The sequence below is a fragment of the Lygodium microphyllum genome, chromosome 28 (genome assembly GCF_053477565.2).
Source record: "Lygodium microphyllum isolate KBCC chromosome 28, Lygodium_microphyllum_v1.1.10, whole genome shotgun sequence".
Taxonomy (NCBI): domain Eukaryota; kingdom Viridiplantae; phylum Streptophyta; class Polypodiopsida; order Schizaeales; family Lygodiaceae; genus Lygodium; species Lygodium microphyllum.
In genome coordinates this window covers 33076525-33102247 of record NC_141162.1, presented here as the reverse complement: position 1 = coordinate 33102247, position 25723 = coordinate 33076525, and the positions used below count along the sequence as shown (strand labels likewise).

Sequence of the window (25723 nt, the reverse complement as noted above, 5' to 3'; positions counted from 1 at the left end):
ATGCTAAGCTTCTTGGTGTGCCTTTACTGCCACATACAAAGCTTAGCAACGCTGATTGCCCAAAGGACGATGTTGCTGCTAGACAACCAAGAACTTGCCAGGTAATGCTTTACAATGCAAACAATACAAAGTCCCCTTTTTGCTGCCTTTAACAATCAGCATAGAGCCCTTGTGGACCTTCTAAGATCCAGCACCAAAGGTAGTAAAATACCCTCTTGCATCAAGCCGCCCAACTGACAGTAGACTTTTCTTCATGCCAGGTACATATCTGACATCCTGTAGAATCAACTCTTGGCCATTTTCAAGGACCAAGTGAATGGTACCTATATCCTCTATCTTACATGCATAGTTGTTACCCAAGTAAAACCTTGCCTAGGCAACCTATAGTGTATTCGGAAAATGACTCCAAGGAGGGAGTAACATGAAAAGAGACATCGCTCTCCACTATCCAAGATTGGGACAGCCCATCATGGGCTGAAAGTAAGGCATCAATTACCTCCTTTTTGGTGATGTGCATATCACGTGCTGTTGCCATAGTGTCTACATTGCATGAGGCTGCAATAAGTATCTCTCCAGTGTCAGAGAGCTCTTCAATGACCACACTAGATGCAACATTTGCCTTTGCAATTTCTTTTGAGGGAGAGCTGTCATCATCTTTCTTGTCATCCTTCTTTTTCTTTCCCTATTGTTTCTTTCTTTCTTGCTCTTTCTTGTAGTACCAGCACTGAGGGGTTTTATGCCCTTTATGTCTACACTAATAGCAAGTAACATCCTGTTTGCCCTTGCTTTTACTTCTACTTTTACATTTATTTGTTGCATTACCCCGCTTCCTTGACCTACCTCTAAGATGATAAGCTGAACCACTGCTTTCTCCACTGGACTTTCGTCTGATCTCCTCATTGAGGATAGAGCCTCTAACACCATCAAAGGTTAAAGCAGTGGCGTTGCTAAGTGAAACAACCAAAGCCTCCCAATTACTAGCAGGTAAAGTCATTAGCAAGAAAATAGCTTTCAATTTATCATTAAAGGGCTGCAAACTAGAGTCTTGCAACTGACTCAAAATCCTTGTGAAAGCACTCAAATGCTCAGATGCGGGCTTAGACTCATCCAACTCCATGTTCACAAGTTTGCATATGAGATGCACTTGATTTATTGGGGTTGTATTTTCATATGTATCCATTAACTTTTTCCATACAACATAAGCTATATCAAGACGCTTAATGTCTGTAAGTACATCATCAGATACAACCATTTTAATGCATGCAATGGCCTTCTTGTTGAGTCTAGCCCAGTCCTCATCTACCATAGTTGCAGGCTTAGTTTCCAAGAGAGCATCATCACAATCTTTGAGAAACAAAATGCCTTGCACCATCTTCTTCCATAGATCAAAGCTAGTGCCATCAAACCTCTTGATTTCAAGGAGGGATTTACTATCACTACTACTAGAAGCATTAGTGGCCATTTGTTAGCAAAAGTGCTAGGTATTAATGTTGTAATTTATGACAACAAATAATAGGCTGAATACTTCGGTAATTTCAGCTCAAAATTTCAGGAAATAAGAGCAAGATTTAGTGTCTCTGTATTATTGATAGTGCCAAAATACAAGTATAGCAGTAGAGGGAATGGCTTTCAACAATATAATTGAAATTTCAGTATACATGACATGCATACATTATTGCCAACTAAGACTAGTGCACTATGAATATTCAACAATACTTCAACTCAATAGGAGCTGCTTGAACAATGAACAATAAGCTCCTACCGTCGCGCTGTGCTGCTCCCCCACCCTCGCCATTGAACTAGCATGCCCCCGCCTACTGTCTCGTGGCGCGCTGCTCTCCCGTCTAGTTTTCCCTCCCCTGTGGTGCGCTTGCCCCTGTGGAGTGGCCCGCACCACGTGGTTGGCATCGTGTTGTAGTGCGTTGATAGCTCCACCCTCCACCTGTGACAAAGTCCCTTGCTCTACCCCAGCCACCTTGTACATATCTTTTGGCTATGAATATGATGTGCCGCCCTCAAGATGGATCCTTGTGCAAAACCGTGAGTATGATATGATCCGTGTCGCGTTCTGTGTTGTGTTGGGATGTCCTGTGACGTGTTAAGGTGTCGAGATGGCAATGTTGAGGGAAGGGTCTAGTGCTTCTTCGAGGCCTAGATGAGGTCCCGAGGAGGTCCCATGTAGGTATCCGAGGGTCGGATCGTCACACTTGGTATCAACCGCCCCCCCTTTTGCCCAGTCCCATCGGATAGGGAAGGTACTCCCAAGCAGTTCACACACTTATTGGGAGCATGCTATCGGTGCTCACGGCAAGAGTGGAGGCGTATGCACCTGTAATGGCCTGAGCCTCACCGCCTGTATACATGATCACTGGACAATTGTGGCAGGGAGGGTTTTATGGATTAGATTTGATATTGGGGACTTGTGCCGTGGAGTCCTCAATGTCTATACCCCCATTGAGGTTAGGGGCATGCAGTAGGTTTTGGATGGAGATCGCAGTAGGACTCCTAGAGGTGGACTCTTGGATTGTTGGAGGAGACTTCAACAACCTTGAGACCTTAGAGGATCAGCAGGGCAGAGGCAGAAACTACCAGGATATGGTTGGGGAGGAGCAGGAGGCATGGGAGGTCTTCCTTCGCGTAGTAGGAGCTCGTGATGCTTGGAGAGAGACAACTCTCCAGAGGAGAGGGAGGTCGTTAGACTTCTCTTGGGGATACAGGTGGCTGGGTGGAGTTTTGCTGGAGTGGCTGGATTATGTGGGAGAGTAGGGATGTTCTCGCGGAGGTCAGGTAGGGCAGTTGGTTGGCACCACTTTGTCTGATCACTGCCCGGTTCTCCTGACACTTAATGCCCCAGCCTCTTCCCTAGACACACGATCCTATCGGATCCTTGACTTGATCTATAGGAGGGAGGAGATGAAGAGACAGACTGAGCAACTCTGGACTAGGGAGTGGGACAGGAGGGACCGGATCGTAGAGGAGGTTGCAAAGGTTTTAGTTGAGTCGAGCAATATCTTCTAGGAGGCAGCCCTATAGGCCAAGTAGTAGAGTTGGGAGAAGAAGAGCGCATTCCGACGAGACCTGGCAGCCACGTAGAGACTACTCCAGGAGGCACTAGGGGATCCCACTCTCCATGCACAGGAGGTGCGCGCACGAGCAACCCTCACCGGCCTCGAGGACAGGTGCTTGGAGTTTTCCTTCCGCACTTCAATAGCCTTTTGGGTGCGGAAGGGGGACAGGATGTGCAAGGAGTTTTTCTAGGTGCATGAGCCCTCCACCTTAGGAGAGTAGATATGCAGCCTCTAGGATCAATATGGGAGGATTCGCTCTAGCCTAGATGAGATGATTGAGATTGCTACTGACTACTATAGACACCTTTTCTGGCAGGAGATAGTCTAGAGGACAACGATGTAGACAATAGGTTTGGGACCACATCTTGTCCCTCGTCACAGAGGAGATGGGATGCTCCCTCCTAGATCCCTTCATAGAGAAGGAACTAGAGGAGGCTTTTCATGCACAGGACGGGTAGAAATGCTTGGGAGAGGACGGTCTTTCTAAGGCCTTCTTCACTACCTACTGGGAGGTGGTGAAGGATCCCCTATTGTTGGCCTTTCAGGAGATTTTCAGCTTAGGATGGATGCCAAGGAGTCTATCGGCAGGTCTTATTAGTCTCCTTCCTAAAGGGGGAGACTGGTTGGAGGTATCCCAGTGGAGACCAATCACTCTTTTGTCAGTGGTCTATAAGGCACTGGCCAAGATGATTGGTAGGCGACTCCGCCCTGTACTTCCAGACATCATTCATGACATAGACAAGTTTTGTCCAGGATAGGAGCATCCTAGACAATGTCTTCACCTTCTTTGAAGTGAGTGAGTATGCTACATTAATAAGGTAAATTATGGGAAACGAGCGCGAGGGATGACCGTCCGGGGGCCTTGGGCACCTGAACGGGTTTTAGGGGAGCCTAGAGAGTTAGAGAGTAGAAGAATAGTAGGACTCACCTGAAGTGGACGGCTGGCAGAGGAAACAAGAAGGGAGGTGCCAACAACTATCTAGGCAAGGTTGGGAGGAGAAGCGAAGTCTTGTGCCACTATTTTCAGGATCGTCAGACGTTTTCTGAGTGATTCGGCTATTCGTGAGAATTGTTTCACGTATCCACGTATCATTGGTATCAGAGCCGCCTGGTCCTGCTCTAGCTTGTCTCTCATGAAAGCTTTCGATTGTCCTCGCGAAGGCTTTCTTCGGCGCCCACGCGTCACAAGTCACACGGGTCCAGGCGAGAAGATGGTGTCCCACACGTCATACGGGTACCAGTTTTGAGAAGACGGTGCCCACACGTTATACGTCACACTGGCTTGTATCTTGTCATACACGATTGATTTCGTGAGGCGCAACAATCGAACAATAGTATTTCGGGAAGCGCAGCAATTGAACGGCGGTTAAAGCTTGTCGGACGAAGCCAGTTTGACGAATCTGACATAGCAGGCGTATAGCTGGTTCACGTGACCGTTGGGAAGGGGTGTGTTTAGTCCCCTCCTTACTGAGTGTTTCTGCCAATAAGCTTTATTTTCAACGTGATCGGCTTAGTTTGGGAAAGACAAACTATTCCTCACTCTTCGGGGTTATTACTAAAAGCCATAAACAGTTGCCCTATCACTGTAACCAGGGAAATACTTCACTTTGTACGCAAATTTCTTATATTTGCTTTCCAACTTGGGCTCAATTTGAATCGGTTTTTTTGAAAGAATTCCTTCCTGAAAATGAAATGGAAAGAAATTGGGAAGATTGGGATTATGTCAGACAAAAGGGAAGACCCCTGCTGACATATTTGGAGGAATATTGTGAGATAATCCTCAAATTGGAAGGAATAGATGAATTTCAAAAGACGAGGATTCATTAGGGGACTAGATAATGCCTGTAAAAAGGAAGTGAAAAGGAGTTCACCTAAGACGCTTGAAGAGACAATTAAATTTGCATTAATCAATGAAGATAGTACGCATCCAGGTACACTCACTAGTCTCACTGATACGGAGCCCAAGACTAAAGAATTGGAAACTTCAAAATTTGTAGGCAAATTTAAAAGGGAAATGCCATTTCTTAAGGGCAAGAAACAACCTTTTGAAAAGAAACAATATGTAAGGCCAAAGTTAAGTCCAGATGACTTTGATAAGGCCAAAAAAGAAAAGCTGTGTTTCAATTGCGTATCCCTTAACCATGCTGCTTGGAATTGCGCTCAAAGGAAAAAGGGGGAAGATAAAGGAAAGGATAAGAACAAGGGCAAGGGAAAAGAAAAACAAATCCATGTAGTGCAAACCCTAGAATTAAAGGGGCATGAAAAGTATAAATCTTAGAGGTTTTGCACAAGGATGTACAACACAGGTGTTGTATGCCAACTTCTATGTGGCAGCCTACTTTGGGGCCACATGATTTAGTTAGAGTGCATGGATTGATAGCTGGAAAGAGGGTTAGAGTTATGATTGATGACTCCGCTACCCACAATTTCATAAATTATGCACTTATCAAAAAATTGAAACTACCCCAACAAAAGAGTGGACATCAATATGTTGTTCGTATGATGCAAGGTCAGGATAATAAAATATGGGATACAATGGTATCCAATTTGGAAATTGAGATCCAAGGATATAAAAATAAACTTGATTTCCAAATTATGAATATGGAAAGAGCCGATATTGCTTTAGGGAGGGAGTGACAATGGGGATTGGAACCTTCCTTAAAACGTAGTTATCATCATAATACACTGGAATTTGAAAGGGATGGTAAGACTTTTGTGATTCAAGGTGAACATGAAGTATTTGATAATCCTTTGTTGTGTTCCACTGAAGTTTAGAAGCTGATAAAGAAGGAAGCTTGTGAGGTATATATGTTATGGTCTCTTCCTGTACAAAACACTTTTACTTTCTGTAATATAAAGCAACAATTTTCTTATGTTTGTGAGTTGAATGTAAGTAATGAATTAAGTGGTTTGTTAGATGAATTTAAAGATGTGTTTCCTTTTGATTTACCAAGTGGCCTTCCACCAGATAGGGGTGATATAAATCACCCAATTGACACAAATAAGGATACACACCCTATTTCTAAACCACCTTATAAGTTAAGTGAAACTCAGCACCAAGAAGTTGAAAGACAAATTAAGGATTACCTTGATAAAGGGTCTATACAACCCAACAATTCACCTTGGGCTTTGCCAATTTTATTGGTAAAGAAAAAAGATGGTTCTATGCGACTTTGTGTTGATTATAGAGCACTTAATAAGATAACGGTGAAGAATAAATTTTCTATGCCCAGAATGAAAGATCTTTTTGATCAATTACAAGGGGCAAAATTCTTCACAAAAATAGACTTAAGATCACCAAGTAAGAATTAAGACACAAGATGTTCCTAAGACAGCATTTCGTACTAGATATGGACATTATGATTTTTTGGTGATGCCTTTTGGCCTCACTAATGCACTAGCTACCTTTATGAAGCTGATGAATAGTGTGTTACGGCCCTATCTAGGACATTTTGTAGTAATCTTCTTGGATGATATCTTGATCTTTAGTAGCTCAAAAGAAGAACATTTGGAACACTTACAATTGGTATTCCAATTGTTAAGAATACATTCCCTTTATGTGAAGAAAACTAAATGTGAATTCTCCGCACAAGAGATCAAATATTTGGGGCATATTATCTCGAAAGAGGGAATCAAGTTGGATCCAGAAAAAGTAAAGGCAATTATTGAGTTGCCATCTCCAAGGAACCTGGAAGAGCTGCAGATCTTCCTAGGATTATCTGGATTTTATCGTAGATTCATTCGAGCCAGAATAGCTGTTCGAATGACAGACCAACTTAAAGGGAAAGGGAAGAGCTTTAATTGGGGAACATACCAAAATGAAAGTTTTCAAAAACTTAAGGTAGCTATTGCTACAGCTCTAGTACTATTAATTGTGGATCCCAATAAACCATTTGTGGTTGAAGCTGATGCCAGTGATAAGTTGATAGGCGCGGTCTTATTACAAGAAGGTCGATCAGTTGCTTTTGAAAGCAAGAAATTAGACCGTGCAAAACAGAATTATTCTGTTTATGAGAGGGAGCCGTATGCAATAGTACATGCAATGAAGAAATGGAGGCACTATCTGTACGGTGCCAAACTTTTGATCCTGTCGGATCATGAAAGCATTAAGTGACTTAATGACCAACCGGATCTACAAGGGCATAAAGCCAAATGGGCCGAACTCCTCCAAGAGTTCGACTATGAGATAAGGTATAGAAAAGGAAAGTATAATATGGTGACTGATGCACTCAACAGAATGCCCATCATAAATGAATTGAGTTTTACTCAGTTCACTTCCAATTTGCTTGAATCCTTAAAAGAGAAATGCCAGGTTGATTCGGCATATTCCAACATATGGGAAGCAATAGAAAATGGGGATCCAAATGGAAGGGCCTCCACTGAGGAAGGAATATCTGAGGATGTTCAACAAGGAAATGGAGCATTAGGGGTTGCTCAAAAGGGATTCAAGTGGAAGAATTTTACCATTGATAATGGTTATTTACTCTCTAAGGGTAGGGTATGTGTTTCGAAAGATAAAGAAATAAGGCGCCAGATACTCTTTGAGTGTCATGATACCCCTAGCGCGGGACATCCAGGAGTTAATAAGACTTATAGTCTTATTAAAAGGCAGTTCGATTGGCGTGGAATGAATAAGGAAGTCCTTGACTATGTGGTCAAATGTAATAAATGCCAGGTTAATAAAGCTGAAAGACTGAAAATGGGAGGACTTCTCCATCCATTAGAGATTCCTTTGGGAAAATGAGAGAGTATCTCCATGGACTTTATTGTTGCTTTACCTAGAATACAGAGGGGGCACGACTCTGTGTGGGTGATTGTGGATATGTTAACCAAAATGGCTAGGTTTATTCCAACTTCAACTGATGTTAAAACATCAGAATTGGCTAGATTGTTCGAAGAGAACATATACCGATTGTATGGCCTTCCGGCAAATATAGTTTCTGATCGGGATAGAAAATTTGATAGCCATTTTTGGCGTGCGGTATTTAGGAAATTGGATACTAAACTTAGCATGAGTACGGCGGATCATCCGCAAACAGATGGGCAAACTGAAAGGGTTAACCAAATTCTTGAAGATATGCTTAGGGCATATGTAAGTAAAAGGCAAACTAATTGGGAAGAGTATCTACCGACAGCAGAGTTTGCATATAATAGTACCAAGCACTCTTCCACTGGATATAGTCCATTTATGTTAATGTATGGGTTTCAGCCCAGAGCTCCTCATGTAGTGGGACTGCATAAGGAAAAGGTTCAGGCAGCCAAGGATTTTTTGGAGGATATGAATAGTATGTTAAAATTTGTTCAAGAAAATATTAAGAAAGCTCAAAATTGAGCTAGAGCTTATGCAGATCCTCACCGAAGAGACATCTCCTTTGAAAAAGGAGAATTGGCCTATCTTAAGGTGCCTGAACAAACGAAAACCATGAAAACGGGACGATGTCCAAAGCTTTTACCCAGGTATTGTGGTCCTTTCACAATACTTAAAAAGGTGGGAGAACAGGCTTACAAGCTCCAACTACCTGCTGGTAGTAAAATACATCCAGTTTTTTATGTAAGTAAGCTAAGGAAGAAGCTGGGTGATTTGGATAATTAGATGATCAATCTAATCCACATGAAATAAGAGAGGAGGCTCTCCTTGGGTGTGAGGGAGGAAAAGGAAGCACCACTTTGCATGCATCCAAGAGGAGAAGAGAAGGTGCCAGTGTTGCGGAAGCTCTGTTGAAATCAAATGCTGCGGAAGCTATGCTAAAATCAAGTTCCAAGAGGAGAAGAGAAGGTGCAAGTGCTGCGGAAGTGTAAAGAAAAATACCCTAACACAGAAACATAAACAGAAACCGTACGACAAAGTAGACTGATAAAAAGAACACAGTTAGGGTTAGGGTTAGAGTAACTCAGAGACAATGAACACAGTGAATAAATGAAATGATATGACTACTAATAATATGATGCTCATGCAGCAAACACACTATGTAGTGAATGAATACTGAACCTCAAACTCCTGTATCTCTAGGATCAGGGCAGGGGTAATGAGCTGGAGAGTGTGTCGTACTCCGAACAGATCGCGAATTACAACAAGGCAGCCTTCGGATGTCGAACATCAGCAAACGCAGCAGTGAGAAGCTGGATTTGATGCAGACAGCAGTGAGGAGAGAGAAAGACTAAAAACGGAGCCTGCAAGAGAGAGAAAGACTAAAAACGCAGGTAGGACAGCTTGCATGAGAGAGAAAGACTAAAAACGGAGCCTGTAGGAGAGAGAAAGACTGAAAATGCAGGCAGGACAGCTTGTAGGAGAGAGAAAAACTGCAGCGATTGCAGACAGGAGAGAGAAAACTGTCAGGGCGGCAGTTGGAGTCTGCAAACGCAGCAGTTTGCTAGCGTGGCAGGCTGTACAACAGCAGTGTAGATGAACAATAGTCAGTCGCCAGGCAGAAACAACAGCAATCAGCGTGTGGAGGGCTGGAAACAAGCGCCAGACTGTAGGGAACAGTGATGGACAGCAAGGGCTGAGATGTCCTCTGTGACCGGGGTGTGGGCAGCAAGCTGGTAACACATGAAACCTGCAAAAACGAGATTGTAAAAGAGTGGAGGGCTGGCTGCCAATTTATAGAAAATTAGGGTTCTAGATCCTCTCCCACTTAACTTTCTCGATCCGCTCCCCGTTTTAGGGTTTTGGCTAAAATAAGCCTAAAATAAGCATGTTTTGGGGCTATTTTAGTGGCTAAGTGCATTTCTTAGCACGACAGGAAGCTCTGCTGAAAATCAAGCACCAAGAGAAAAACCCTACACAATATGTGTAGGAGAGAAGGAGACTCAAGAAGGATCAAAAGGTGCCAACTTCCAGGTTGTGCAAGTGTTAGCCGGTTGTATACCGTGCAAGGAACCGTGATCTTGTTTCGAAGATCTACAAGTAAAAACTGGTTTATGTGTAACGGAGGAACTTGATCCTTGTCAATAACATAACTCCACCAGGGGGGGGAGTGGTCCATCTTCAAGTCCCTAGTGTGTTGTCAATTTCTCTATCTTTCTCTCTTTCTCTACATCTTTCTTTTCTCTCATCTGTTCTCTCTCTGCACTAGCATAATATTCACCATATATACTATAAGTATATAAGAAAGTCGAGCGTGTATCTCGGATCTTATAATAGTGGTATCAAAGCAGGTCTCTTTGCTTTTCTCAAAGTAAAGGCGATCCTTGCAAGAAGAAGGTAAAGATGACGACTGATGAAGTGTCTACAAGTGAGCAATTATAGGCTCAATTAACAGAGTATCATAGCTTGTTGGAAATTCCCGAAGTACGTCAATTGATTGACAGCTTAAGGGCAAGGGAAGAAGCTACTTACGAAGGACCGAATCCTTCAAAAGATGCTGATACTAGAAGAAACACTATTGCACTAATTGATGGTGAAGGTGCAAAGCATCCAATTGTTGAGAAGCTTCCTAGAAGCAAGAAGGACTCTCGGGTCAAGAAGAGTAAAAAGACCTCATCTCGAGTGAGTTGGATAAGGAGGGAGTTATCTCCCTCAGCAACAACCAGCTACTCCCCTGATTACTCAAGTTCCTCCTCCTCATTAACTTTTAGTTCCTACTCTCTTGATTCTAAGTCTCGTACAATCCGCAAATGGACAAAGAGGGACCATAAGAGGAGCAAGCTTAAGAAGACTAAGACTTTCAAGTATGGGGATAATGATATAAAGTTTGACTCTTACTCCGGTAAGAGAGATCCTGCTAAGGCGTTAGCCCTTTGTTAGGCAACTTGAAGTTGTTTTTTTAATGGTAATTTCTCAGAAAAGTCCAAGCTAAGGCATGTAGGCATGCACTTGAAAGACACTGCTAGCAATTGGTGGTTGACTCTCATTTTGGAGGTAAGGACCTACGACTTGCGAAAAGTTCAAGAAGAAGTTTTATGCTCACTTATTGCCTCCTGATTTTGAGAATGATGTCAAGGAGTGGGATTGGCTAGGCTAGAAAGAGCATGAGAAGGTAACTAGTTATGTGGACAAGTTTTGGTTTACGCTTCTCAAGGTTACTCCTTTCATGGAGATCAGCGATGAAGAGAAGAAAAGGAAGTTTGAAGCTGGCTTACTCCCTCATTTACACAGAACCATGAATGTGTATCCACATGAAACCTTATCTCGCATGATGGAGTCTGCCATCATAGCTCAAAGTTTGCATACACCTAGTACATTGTGAAAGTTGGAGATGAGTTCTTATAGAGTTAGACAAGAGCAACTCTATGATAAACCAAGAGACGGGACTAATTGAAGAAGACCTATCTTTATCCATGACCAATATTCAAAGCCAGAGGGTAACAAGAAGAAGCGCAAGTATCTCTCACCCTCTGAGATACAAAAGTACAAAGAGGAAGGAAGGTGCTTTCTTTGTGGTGAGTTAGGGTATATAAAGCTTGATTGTCCTCACAAAAGGAAGGAAGCAAATGTGGTTAAAGATCCTCCTTCGCCATCCTCAAATTCTATTCCGGATTTACAAGCTAATACTCATTCAAATGAGAAGAAAAGGCAACTCCTAAAGGGTTGGGGGACACTCACGAATCAACGAGTTTTGATACTCTTTGATCTAGGGTTTACAGATAATTTTGTATCAACAGATACTGTTGAAAGACTACAAATTCCACCAGATCAATTGGAAACACTAATTGGATCAGGTTCGGCATTTGAAGGACTTATAACCAATTCTACTCCTATCCAAGGGAAGTTGAATCTTAGAATTAGGGATTACCGTGACCAAGAATCTTTCCTACTTGCACCCATTGGTAACCGTGATGTTATCTTAGGCATGCCTTGGCATTAAAAGATTAGATCTCTTTCCAATTTTGTTAAGAAGACCCTTGCATTTCAATTCAAGGGTTAAAACATAGTATGCATTGCTGATGCTGGAGATTGGCTTGTGCCAATGGTTAGTCATGTTAGCATTTCTAAAGAAATAAAGAAAGCTGTTTCTGCGTATATGATTTTTGTGAGAGAGTCAAAAGAAGCTAATGACTTAAGGGCACTTGATGCCTCTAATGAACACACAATACCAACTAATGTTTCTAAGTCTCAGACTTTAAAAGATTCCCTCTCTTTAATTGATCAAGCCAGATATGATTTTGTTAAACAATATGAAGATTGTTTTAGTGATTCACTCCTAGGAGAGTTACCTCCTAAGTACCCGAAAGATCACACAATTAATTTTATCCTAGGCAGTTCACCACCTAACCAATTGCCTTACCGAGTGAGTGCAAGTCAGCAAGAGGAGATCCTCAAATATGTAAACGAATTGTTGGAAAAAGAGTTAGTTCAACCTAGCTCTTCTCCATACTGCTCTTCAGTCTTACTTGTTTAAAAGAAAGATGGTTCTTTCCGTATGTGCATAGACTACAGATCTTTGAATAAGATCACAATCAAGAATCGTTTTTCTATCCCAAGGATAGATGATATCTTGGATAAGTTGCAAGGGGTTAGTATCTTTAGTTGCATTGATCTCAAGAGTGGCTATCACCAAATACGGATAGCACCTGAAGATGTTCATAAGAGAGCTTTTCGTACAACATTTGGACTATACGAGTTTCTAGTCACGCCATTTGGTTTGTCTAATGCACCTGTTACATTTAATCGAATGATGGAGAAAATTTTCAGACCTCGCTCAAAGTTCACAGGTGTCTTCTTTGATGACATTCTAATATTTTCACGGTCTGAAGAAGAGCATAGAAAACATAGACTACAAGTCAATGCTACAAGTCAATGCTAAGAAGAGTGAATTATTCCTTTCGGAAATTCATTACTTGGGTCATATTGTTTCTCACAATTTGGTGAGAATGGATTTTGAGAAGATTCGAGCCATTATTAAATGGCCTACACCTACTTCTGTACATGAAGTTAGAAGTTTCTTGGGCCTATGTTCATACTCAGGAGGTTCATATGAGATTTTGCGTATGTTGCATCTCCTCTACGTGACCTTACTAAGAAGCGAATGCCTTTTCGCTGGGGATCAAGGCAATTACAAGCCTTTGAAAGAATTAAGTTTCTTGTGACTCAAGAACCAGTTCTTATAGTTCCGGATCTTCAAATACCTTTTGAAGTTCACTGCGATGCTTCTGGGGATTGCATTGGAGCTGTGCTTAACCAAGAGCATCATGCAGTAGCATTTGAGAGCTGATGCCTGAAGGATCATGAGCTACATGCTCCAGTATATGAGAAAGAGTTTATGGCAGTGGTACATGCTCTTCAAGTATGGAAACACTATTTACTTGGTGCAGATTTTGTTATTAAAACAGATCACCAAAGTCTAAGATACTTCCTCACCAAAAGAAGCTCTTAGAGAAACAGATGCGCTGGACAAATTTCTTATCTATGTTTCATTTTCAAATCCTTTATACATGTGGAACTAAGAATGTGGTAGTAGATGCTCTATCACGGTGACCTCGAATGAATGCAATCACAACTGTTTACCATAACGAGTTCATGGATTTACCCAAAATGTATGCAATTGATTCCGACTTCTCAACCACATGGGATCAATAGGTCAGTCGATTACACCTTACTCGATTCGCGATGGTTATTTGTATCATCATCAAGCAATTTGTGTAACATTACCATTGCGACACAATGTAATGGATGAAGCACATGCATCTCCATATGCTGGACATAGGGGTATTCTACCCACTACTCAAGCATTGGAAAGATATTTCTTTTGGCCCACTCTTAGAGTTGATATTGAAAGATATATCAACGAGTGCAAGATATGCCAAAAAGTAAAGTATGACAGGCATAAACCACCTGGTCTACTAAAGCCATTAGCTATTCCCAATGAGCCTTGGGAAAGTATAGCCATGGACTTTATCATGGAGCTTCCTCGCACACAAGCAGGTAACAATGCAATCTGGACTATCGTTGATAGATTCAGTAAGTAGGCTCACTTTATACCTGTGCGAAAGACAATCAAAGCCGATCATATGGCTAATCTATTCATTGCTCATATTTTCAAACATCATGGCATGCCTAAGTCCATTATACATTATAAGTGATCGAGATCCTCGCATGACCAGTCTCTTTTGGCAAGCTCTCTTCGAGAACCTCAGGACAAAGTTAAAGTTTTTATCCTCTTATCATCCTCAAATGGATGGGTAGAGTGAAAGTGCTAATTCTACTGTTCTGGACCTTTTGAAATCCTATGTCTCTGATAATCAAAGAGAATGGGAAAAGTATTTGCCTTTAGTAGAGTTTGCATACAATAATATGATGCACTCTAGTACTGGTAAGGCACCCTTTGAGATTATCTATGGTAAGCCTCATTTACCACCCATCTTTTTTACGAAGTATAAGATCTTTGCAACAGATGAGTTTGTTAGCGACATTGATACAGCTTTCACTCAAGTAAAAGCTGCTATCCAAAGAACACAAGAGAAGTAGAAACGCGAAGCTAATAAGCATCGTAGTAAGTTAGATCTCAATTTGGGACAATATGTTTTTCTTAAGTTTGAGAAGGCTCGCTTAAAGAAGCAGAAATGTTAAAAGGGTAAAGTGGTTAAGCTTTCTAATTGCTATTATGGCCCTTTCAAGATCACAGATAAAATAAATGATGTGACTTTTTGTTTGGATCTACCAAGTCATTGGAACATTCATAATGTTTTCCATATGAGTTTGCTACGTCCTATATTGGAGAACCTTCAATGGAACCAATTAAGGAAGATTTACTTGACATAGAAGAAACAGAAGAGTTCCTTGTGCCTGAAAGAATTTTACACCATCAGGACAATACTCTAAGGTCAGGTAAGGTGTTACGAAAGTTTTTGGTTAAGTTTGAGAATCATCCCCTATTGAACGCTTAGTTTATAATTGAGAGAGAACTACAAGACTTTCCATATCTTCTTAAGGACTATGTATTCTCTCTACATTTGAGGTCAACTGTTTAGAAGCCAGAGGGATGTCACTAAATTGATTGCTTATTATGCATTCTCTATTTAAAAAATTTATGTCAATAAATTAATGACTCACTTTTCTTGAAGTGTTGATGATGATCTAGCATGGCCATGAGACTATTTAGAGATCAATATTCCTAGTGCATCACTTAATGGGGTGATTAGAGCATTGTGACGGGGATATCTGGTACAAGTAGTACAAGTTATGAAGGGGGAAAGAAGTGTCTGCCAAGTGTAAGAGTGTACACAAGAACCAAGGAGTTACACATAAATGAAGATGGATTAAGTTTTAAAAAGAGGAAGTGCGTTAGCATTGTGTATATGTATTTATGTTTGCATCCGGGGATGCTTGGGAACGTTTACTTGTGTGTAATGAGCATTGCACTCATTTGGGGTCATCCTCTCCCTTTACAAGTCAAGGTTTAAGGTCTTTTCTTTCATTAAGAAAGACGAGAGAGGTAATTCTCTCACTAAGAAATACTAGAGATGTAATCCTCTGGAAGTGAGGGGAGAAGTGATTTTCTCTTTTTAAGTAAGGTTTAAAATGACATAAGCTTTTGTGTGGAAGTCAATCTTAAGGTTGAGGCCTAAGGCAATTTAATGAACTCTCTTTAAGGTGGTTGCATGGACCACAAGTTAAGAGTACAGTTTGAGAAGCTATTCTTAAATAAAAAGGACATGGTGAATCCATTTTTAAAATATATTCGCGATAGAAAGACGATCTCTAAAAACGGGCCGTGCGGGTTATCGAAAACAACGAGATCTACAACTTTCGTGTTGGACATTTTTTCATTCGAGCAACACACAGAGAGAGATCTCGAAATTGGTGTTGCAGAGTAGGTCTTGGAACAGCCACATCTTGCATGAAGATCAACTCAAGTCTCTCTCCAAGAAAAGAAGCTCTTTAAAGCCTATAAAAGAGGAGGCTCTCCTTGGGTGTGAGGGAATAAAAGGAAGCACCACTTTGCATGCATTCAAGAGGAAAAGAGAAGGCACAAGTGCTGCGGAAGCTCTGCTGAAATCAAGTGCTGTGGAAGCTTTGCTGAAATCAAGTTTCAAGAGGAGAAGAGAAGGTGCAAGTGCTGCGGAAGCTTTGTTGAAAATCAAGTACCAAGAGGAGAGACCTACACATATTGTGTAGGAGAGGAGACTCAAGAAGGATCAAAAGGTGCCAACTTCCAAGTTGTGCAAGTGTTAGCCGGTTGTATACCGTGCAAGGAACGGTGATCTTGTTTCCAAGATCTACAAGTAAGAACTGGTTTATGTGTAACGGAGGAGCTTGCTCCTTGTTAATAATATAATTCCACAAGGGGGGGGGACTGGCCCATCTTCCAGTCCCTAGTGTGTTGTCAATTTCTCTCTCTCTCTCTCTCTCTCTCTACATCTTTCTTTTCTCTCATCTGTTTTCTCTCTGCGTCAGCCTAATATTCACCATATATACTTCAAGTATATAAGAAAGTTGAGCGTGTATCTCAGATCTTATAACAACAACAGGATGAGGAGATCGTTGTCCTTTCGTAGAGGAGGATTCGTGTGGTTGGTCTTCAGGAAAAGACTTCGCATTTGGACCCTTATGTGTTGTGGGAGGAGTTTCGGGAGTGGCGCCTTTGGATATAGGAGAGCAGGCCACTTGATGAGTTGGAGTGGGACCTTGGAGAGTAGCTATGGCTGGCCATTGCGGTCGCCAAGAAGCCACCGAGGTTCTTGGAGTACACAGCCAGGATTGGTAGACACGTACTGATGTAGGAGGACATGGACTAGGCGCCTTTGCATAGCAGATACTGAGCGGAGCATAGCATCACGGATGTCTTTCGTTGGACTTTCTGGCGCCGCCTATGGGACATCTGGAGGTCGAGGAGGGTATCGTATTTCTTATGGCTTTTGGCACATGGAGGCCTAGCGGTGGGGAGTTGGCTAGCCTAGATGCAGAAGGATGGAGGGTGTAAACGTTGCACACATCAGCTTGTGGAAATTCCAAAGCATTGCCTTTGGTCGTGTGAGGCGGCATAGCTCGTGTGGAGAGGAGCATGCCGCGTTCTCCGCCGTCTAACACCTAGCCTTGGATATATCTCATGGGATGCTTTTTGTTGGCAGGCAGTCAGCCAGGGCCGTCACCTTTTGTATGAGGCTGGGATGCAGGACACGATTTTCATCATTGAGGCTGGGTCTTGCGCAGTGGTTGGTTTGGAGGCCTTACCCATCTGCCAGGTACTGGAGCCCACAACAAACCGCTTTGAGGTATGGGAGATTGTAGGGAGTCTTACTAGATGGCACATCTAGAAGGTGCGTTGCCAAGAGGTTTTTGGCAGGAAGAGCCTTTCAGTACAGACGACTTTGGCAGAGCTCTGGACATCCATCATCCACTCCCTTTGCGGCTGATGGGACTAGGTGCAGGGCGAGTCTCGAGCTTGTCAGGAGCTCTGTTTTCACTTCATGCGCACTTGTTGCGACTCCCGACCTGTTCATGATGCAGGCAAGCAGTCCCAGATGGCGATAATAACCCAAACAGGCCCCCCCCAAAAAAAAATGGCTTCTTGCCCCCAGACCGCCTTAAGAGGCTTGTACACATCTTGAATTCATATCGCTTGCCCAATCAAAGTCACTCTAGTGCTTTCTTCTACAAAGGTAAGAGTACCACACTCTTTGTTTGATTTCTATGGAGGCTATGTGGCTTCGTTGAATGTTGGCAGAGATTAGTTTTCCTCAGATTGGACCCACTCAGCTATGTGTGAACTAGAGTGCCCTTGCTTTGGCTAAGAACCTTGTATTTCATGCCCCATGAAGCACATTGAGGTTTAGTACCATTATGTTTGGGAGCCGATTGTTGAGTCTAGGGTTGTCAGTGTGTCCTCTCCCAGTTGTAAGTTCTTGTCAAAGTTTGACAGAGACACGGGAGCTTTGGCATTTTAGTGTGCATTTCTTCTTCCAGTCGAGTTTCTTGTGCATTCTTTGCATTTCATAGCTTGTGCCACCCTATCGGACATTGTCTTGCCTCGTGTTGGACTGCCCTTGGGATTTTTCTGCCATGTCAGCTGCATTTTTTGGGCATTTTTAAATGCTGCCATTTAATGCAGTCGGCTAGGCGGCAGCTGGTTGGGCAGCATCAGGTTGGCCAATTCGGCAAAAAACATGCTTTATACAGTAGGTTGGTTGGCTGGGGTAGATTGGCTTCTGTAGGTTGCTGATTCGCTCCTCTGTCTCCGGCATACTCCTTTGTCTTCTGTGCTGTTGCTGCTGTCATCATTTCTACCCTAATCTGGTGCCCTCATTGACACCTCGGGCTGCGTGCAGTGATAGATTAGTCCTCCCTTTGTATTCAGCATTCATTTTCAGTCAGTGCAGATTTCGTCCTTCTTCTTGTTCTCTCTTCTTTCTTAATGGTCGTGTTCCTTCTTTCATTGCACACTCTCACAGTTTCATGCTCACATGCACATAGATGTTCAATATCATTATGTATGGAAGCGGATCGTGGATTCCAAGTTAGCAACGGTCTATTGTCCTATGATGGACAATGTGGCTATCTCTTCATGAAGCCTTTGCCCAAGGCTTCTATGTTTCATCACATGAGATTGTTGGGTCTTTAGACTCTCCTAGGATCTTAGAGGGGGTCTTAGCTTGCCTTATTTAATGTTAGTCAGTCTATCATCTCCTGATTGTGAGTTCCGTGTTTGATGAAGATATAGGAGCTCTGACTCCGTTTATGTTCATTTCTTAGGTTTGTCAATCAATTTTCAGCTTCCTAGGAGTTTGTGTTTGCATCAGTTGCCACATTAGCATTTTTTTCACATTTCTTGTGTGCTGGTGATTGCATTAAATGCTGTCAGCCATGCTAGTAATGCTAGCATGTAGTGTCATCTCCTGCATGTGAGTCTCAGTTTGAGTTAGATGGGGACATTAGGAGCTCTAACATGTTTGTCATGTGCTTTGATAGAGGAGCCAGCTCATTCTAGAGCATGCAGTTCTTCTTCTAGTCGAGTTTTGTGTGCATTTTGTGCATTTCTAGCCCGTCCTAGTGCCTGCTTGCCTTTGGACAGTCTGCCCAAGGTGCCACGTCATTATTTGTCGGATTTTTTTTGTGCAGTCAAATGGGATTTATTGCAACCCTCGCATATTTTACAGCAAGTCGGCCAGATTTGGAGGCATTCAACTATTTATAGCTGATCTCTCCTCACTTTGGCACTTACCTTCTGCAGGTTGTTCCTCCAACCTCGGCATTCTTCTCCGTCTCCAGCGTGACAACAGGCTGGATATTCTGTCTCGCTGTCGGTGTTGGTGTCATCATTTCAGCCTATTTGGTGCCCTCACTAATGCCTCGAGTTGCATCAAGGGACTGATCAGTCCACTCCTTTGTATTCAACATACTTTTTAGTCAGTGCTAGTTTCTTTTCTTCATGTGTTGCGCTCTCTCTCTCTCTCTCTCCCTTCCCCCTCCCCCACCTTGGAAGAGAGTTTGGATTAGTGACAAACAAGATTGGACACCTTGGAAGAGTAGGTAGCAGGCTGAAAACAGTCAAGATGATTTAGGCGACAAGGAGTTTTGATGATGTGACTGGCTGTACAACAGTGCTGATTAGTAAATGCAGAAGTAAAGATGACATCAGTAATTAGGCGACAATATTTGAAGTGTAAATGCAGGTTGGAATAGTAACACAGACTGGGAAGGATGGCAGCAGGCTGGAAATCAGTTGCCGGCAGCAGGAGAGAGGTTGGATGCAGGAGTCAATGGATGGCAGTCTCGAACTGAGATATCTGGCAGAAGGGGGTGGGCAGCAAAGAACAAGTGGCAACAATTGCAAAACAGGATTAAGTTGAGTAGTGGGCAGCCTATCTATTTATAGATGAGTAGATCCTTCCAAATTAGGGTTTGGCTTATCGGACACATACATTCTCTAGGAAATGTTGGTAAAAAAGAATTCTTTGAGGCTGTAATAAATAGCTAATTAATAAGTAATGCATTTTTTAGCTCAACGCTATTTTGTTAGATAGAGAGCATGCTTTGATCCTAGTTTGAGCTCACATGAGGGGACACTTTGGCCAAAGTGTTGGGAATCCACGGTCATGCTATGCTTTCCATGGAGCTAGTTTGTGACAAGCATTGAGAGGAGTTGTTGATACTTTCGGTTTTCAAGGACTGGATGATCGACATTGACATCGGTGTCCTTTTGAGGCACCTTGATGGTGGCTCGATCACCCATTGCTTGGGTATGCATGGTGCTATTTGAGTGTCATTGTTGTATGTACTATGACGAGTCATTATAATTGCATCATTTATCGTACCAATCATCCATGAAACAAGAGAGGGTGTTAAGAGTAGATTGATCATTGTACGTCTCATGGGTGACTCTAGGTAGTTTAGTGGGCATTTCTCTTATTTATGCCAAAGAGGGCTGTGGCTGGCTGTCATGATTTGGGACCAGTCCACATTTGGCCAGCTGGTATTTGGGCACCCCATTCCATTTAATATGCATATTGTTCTTGAGTTCTTTTGTTCTTTGCAGTGTTTCTCTTTGTGTTTAGTGTTTGTGCAGTTTATCACAGCAGTTTCTCACACTTCCATCTCTACCCCCACTTTTGGTATATGTGTCTATTCTATAATACAGGCAGTTACAACTTTTTAGTATGTTTCTGTCTTATCACACTATTTGACTTGACAGCATAGAACCTGTTTTATGTGGACCTCGGTATATATGAAGCAATTCTAAACAGAAATTTATCAAAGGAAATGGTAGTTTTATTATTTAGAGTCCAAACACCGAAAACTTAGTTTTGATTCTGAAGAATGACATCTTTGTTGGCTGGGTTTATTTTCTACTATAAAACAAGATTTCCTACCAAGATTAGGGCTGAATGAGCTTGATATTCATGTGAATTCGCAAACTTGGTATTGTAGAATCCCTCTGATTTGGAATGGCTTATGTTACCTGATGCTGAGTAGAGCTTATTGGCGCCCTATTTTGAATTTTCTGCATCTTGAGATAGGTTAAATGATGAATATGTATTGTGTCTTAATTGTTGCATTTGCTTCTGCTACATTGGATCAAATCTAAGGAAATTGCAAAAGATGAAAAATGGTTTTTCAAGGAAAGTAGAATTTGTTTTCTACACTTTTTTGAATTTTCTTTAACTCCTTACTTACCTCTAGACTGACCTTTATAAAATATCACTGATGATTGGTTGGTCTGTCCAGTATGAAGTTGGAGGTAAAGTTGAAATTGAAGAGCATTCTTTTGAAGAAGAGCAGGCAGACCTGTGGCTGAAAATTCAGCAGTGCCAAATCCAGGTTTGTTTTGTTGCCCATACAGACGTCTATCTGCACCATTTGTTGTCGCCAAATTAAACTGTTTGGGGCTGTGGCTGTTAGGGGAGTGAGCTTATCAAGAAAATATTTCATCTCTTGGTTCATTTAATTTTTATACGCAAATTTAAGCTTCACTATCCTATGGAAACTTTGCATGAACAGGAATTTTTGTATTCTATCATTGTAGACTCAAACAGGATTTCCCTCTTATTATGATACTTGAGCAGTGAATTGCCATCAAGGTTGGGAGACTCCTCATATGGTAGTGCTGAAGCAGTTGTTTTCTGGTTTTTAGCATCTGAATGGAAGTGTCCAAATCTCAATGTCTTACCAAGAATGGGTTTTGCACAAGCATTATTGACTTGACAGGCCGATCATATACTCATACATTGTTCATTCAGGTGAAAGATCTGGAATTGAAAATAGACAGTCTGAAAGACAGTAGGTATGCACTCACAGAGACTGAGGTGGAATTAGAAAGCCATCTTTCAAAGATGACAGATCAGCTTATTCAAAAACAGGCACAGGTAATGTCCTACTCTCTTACCTCAATAATATGAGATTATCAGTTGACTCGTCTTCTGAATAATGCAAAATGTTACTATTTGTACTTGTCATCTGTTGTCAAACCTGTTGTGGTGCTGTATGTTAGATGAACTGAACAGGATATATGGACCATGTTCATCTTGCTATGATGTGAAGACAACTTGTCTTTATGACATAATCAAAAGTCTAGGTGCAGTGAAAGTTATAAAGATGGTCTTCTTCCTGTCTTGTTTGTATGAACACTTCTAGTTTTTGGGTTTGTGTTGTAAAGACAATTATAAAACCTAGGTGATTAATACATGTTGGAACAGCTTCACAGTTCATGATTTCTAGACTTCTGTGAAACCTCATTGGGATGCATGATTTTGTGGTTTCTTGCAGGTGGAGTCTCTCTCCACTGAGAAAGCGACTCTTCTCATTCGTCTAGAGGTGAGTTGAGTTGGGAATCTCACCTTGTAAGTTTGTGGTAATTTGTCTTATTTTAAGGTCATATTATTGTACTGATTTTAGGCACTCTCGAATGCGATCCAAGAAGAAAGAGCATTGGCTTCGTCTCGTGCATCAAGGAACAAGACTGGGTATGGAAAGAGCATTGAGTGGGATTTTTATGAGGATGAGCTCGAACGCCAATACCACTCTAAAAGCGGCACCTTTTCTTATGATGTTGAATTAGCAACGAGTATAAGCAGCACAACAAGCCCCTTTTCTCCTGTAATTCGTCAACTCAATGCTGTCTTTTCTGCCGGAATGGTTTTCTTGAGGCAGCATCGCTGGGCGCAGGGCCTTGCCCTTGTATATATCATTTTATTACATTTATGGGTTTTGTTTATCCTCTTTTGCCACTCCAAATCTCCTCAAATTTCAGGGTCGCAAGAATGGCCCTTACCAAAAAATGTGAGTGATTTACCAGGGGAGTCCAATGCCACAAAATTTTTTTAGTTCCCAGTTCCAAAAAAGAATGGTTCTGTAAAATTGCTTGACAACAGGCTTACCTCAAGAAAGGTTATGTATCAGTGCTTGATGTATAGTGGATGACAAAGCACGTTTCGTGTTATCTAAACAGCAGTATAAAAATATCGAGGATGTTTAAAGTCTCAGCTTTGGAAGTGATACTCCACATCTTTCTGTGATACTTCCATCTCATTCGAACAAGTTCCTTTGACCATTGACACATTTCTAAAGACCACCTGGCAGTACATGTAAAAGTACAGTCGAGAGCCTCCTTGTCAGTGTGTGTCCAATCCACATTTTTAAGGTTTCAAATGCAGTAAGTCTGGATAGACTGCATGATCTTGTTGTTCAGAGGATCCAGAAACTGTGGATCAACCTTTGATTCTGTATTCGTCCTCATTGTTGACTGCTTCACTTACTATGGGACTGTTTTGGGTTTAAGTGAACCTGTAACTTGCTATTCTTGTGTCTGATTGATGCCCATCAACAATATCAAGGAATGGTACTGTTTTCATTAAGTTGTCTTTAAGGTTGCTAAACTTCAGCCAGCTTGTAATTTACTTTCATAGATAGAGAAGCAATAGCTTAAGAGAGCACAACTGAGTTTATTGAGAAGTAACAATAGAGAAGATTTACAAGATTAGGTAAACCCTAAAAGTGAAATAGACATATATACAAGTTGGAACAAAAAAACCTCTTAAAGAGGGGAAAAAGTGTTGAACATCACCTTTCACAAAGACAACATCACGGTTGATCAAGATATGCTTATTTCTTAGATGATATCACTTATAGTCTTTGCTTTTATTATTGCACCCAATAAAGATGTATTTGATAGCCATGTCATCCAACTTCTTGCATTATTTCACTGGTATCAAGGCACATTTAATTGCACATAATAAAAATGTATTTGATTGCATTGTACATTTGTATTTTATCTTGCATTTAATTAGATATGTATAAAATATCGTAGATATATGCTCCCCTAGCAATCAAAATGGTGTTGTGGTATTTTTGATGTACAATGTGAGCAAAATATGCTTTGTCTTGTGGAAGAGTTTATGCTTTGCCAATAGAATGTAAGCAACATGCTTTTTAGTCAGTGGACATCCCTAACTTAGTCATTGTCTTGATAATAGGAGTTAGTTAAGTGGAGTCTTGGGAGTTATTGACCATGTGGGTTTGAGTAGTGATTAGTAGTCACTTAATTGGCTTGTTTTATGGGCTATTTGGTAAAGAATGAAGTGTGGGATTAAAAAAACCATTCAGTACAAGTGCAGTTGATGTCCAACATGGCCACAAAGGTGAAGGTGATGGCATGCTAACTAGGAGAGGACATAAGGGAGAGGTGGAGGGAAGAGCCAAAGAAAGTAAGTTGGCTAGAGGCTCATACATTAGAGAGAAGAGAAGTGTGTTGGGACTATTTGGAACAAGGGAGAAATAGTGGAGGAGAGAGCAGCAAGCTATCTTGGCATATCTTCATCTTTTATAGTCTTTTGAGGCCATCTCTCATTTGATTCTTGGTCCTGAACATTAGAAGAATCTTTTTTGATCATCAAAGAGAAGTTTTGATGGGTTTATGCTCTTTATGTGGACTATTTTGGATTGTGAATAATAGTCAAGAAAAAATAAGACAACAAGCTAGAAATGGAGATTTGATGCTCAAACGAGGCTTCTCTTCAGACCTTCCCTTATTCTAGTCATTGAAAAAATAAAGAATAAAGTAACAGCGATAGGCATTCACTACATATAGTGTACAAGTGTGTGGCCATGGTGTAAAGTAAATATAAGGTGGAGTAGACACAAAGCACCTTTTTACTTAACAACCTCTCACTTAAAGGTGAATGTGCCTTTAGTGAGGAGAGAACAAGAAAAAGTGACAAGGTACAAATGTACATGAAGTACAACAGGATGAGAAATAGACGTCATCTCATCTTATACTCATCATCTTTCTAAGGAAGGCAAAACATTCTGTTGAGAAACCTTTAGTGAGTAGATTTGTAGAACTTATCAATCATGAGGTCTTAACAAGCTCAACAAACTAGTCTTCTGTCACCTCCCTGATGAAGTGATAGTGTACCTCAATGTGCTTTATCTTCACATGGAAGACTAGATTCTTGGCCAGTTGAATAACAGTCATAGAATCCAAATGCAATGTAAAAGTAACAATAATACCAATGTTAGCGTAACCATAGGGTCTCCTTGCAAGTCTTAGTGGTGGTTGCAACATACTCTACCTTAGTAGTAGACAAAGTAATGCATTTCTGTACCATGGACATCCAAGAAACAACACCTCTACCAAAAGTAAAAACATACCCAGAGGTGAACTTCCTACTATCTCCATGTTCGACATAGAGTCAATGTAATCCACGACTATAGTATCATAGTCATTATATAGCAAATACTTGTCACGGGCAAGGTGTAGCCATATAGCATGTTACAACTCCCATTGCAAATGCTATATCAAGGCGAGTAGCAATTGTGGAAGACATCAAACTATCCATTGTGGATACATAAGGGATCTTGGCCATCTCGATCTTTTACTCATCTGATTAGAGACAATTTACACGACTAACTTTCACATGGGAAAAAAAGGATAAGCAATAGGCTTAACATACTGCATATTGAAGCACTCAAGGATCTTTTGTATGCACTTCTATGATAAGTGAAGGAACCCCTTAGAGCGATCATGCATAATATGCAACCCAAAAATATGTGAGGCTTATCCCATGTCCCTCATCTCAAAGCTCTTCTTAAGCTAAGTTTCCAAAGCATCTAGCTCATCATGAGCTCTCCCAACAATCAACATATCATCCACATAAAGTACCAAGACAATAAGGTTGCCATCATGAGCTTTCTTCGTGTAGAGACATGAATCCATATCACTACAGAAGTAAGACTATGATCGCATAAATGCATCACACATACGATACCATTCCTTAGATGC

At 41.4% G+C, this 25723-nt stretch overlaps 1 protein-coding gene across 1 annotated transcript in view; it reads left to right on the top strand.

The window, feature by feature from the left end:
- LOC148011328 (uncharacterized) overlaps positions 1-23240 on the top strand; it is a 48666-nt gene extending 25426 nt beyond the window's left edge. The window contains exons 7-10 of the mRNA XM_087669992.1: positions 21172-21264; positions 21684-21809; positions 22210-22257; positions 22339-23240. Coding sequence (XP_087526118.1) covers positions 21172-21264; positions 21684-21809; positions 22210-22257; positions 22339-22767 — 696 coding nt within the window. The 3' untranslated portion in view covers positions 22768-23240. The remainder of the gene's footprint in view (positions 1-21171; positions 21265-21683; positions 21810-22209; positions 22258-22338) is intronic.
- Positions 23241-25723: the final 2483 nt, after the last annotated feature.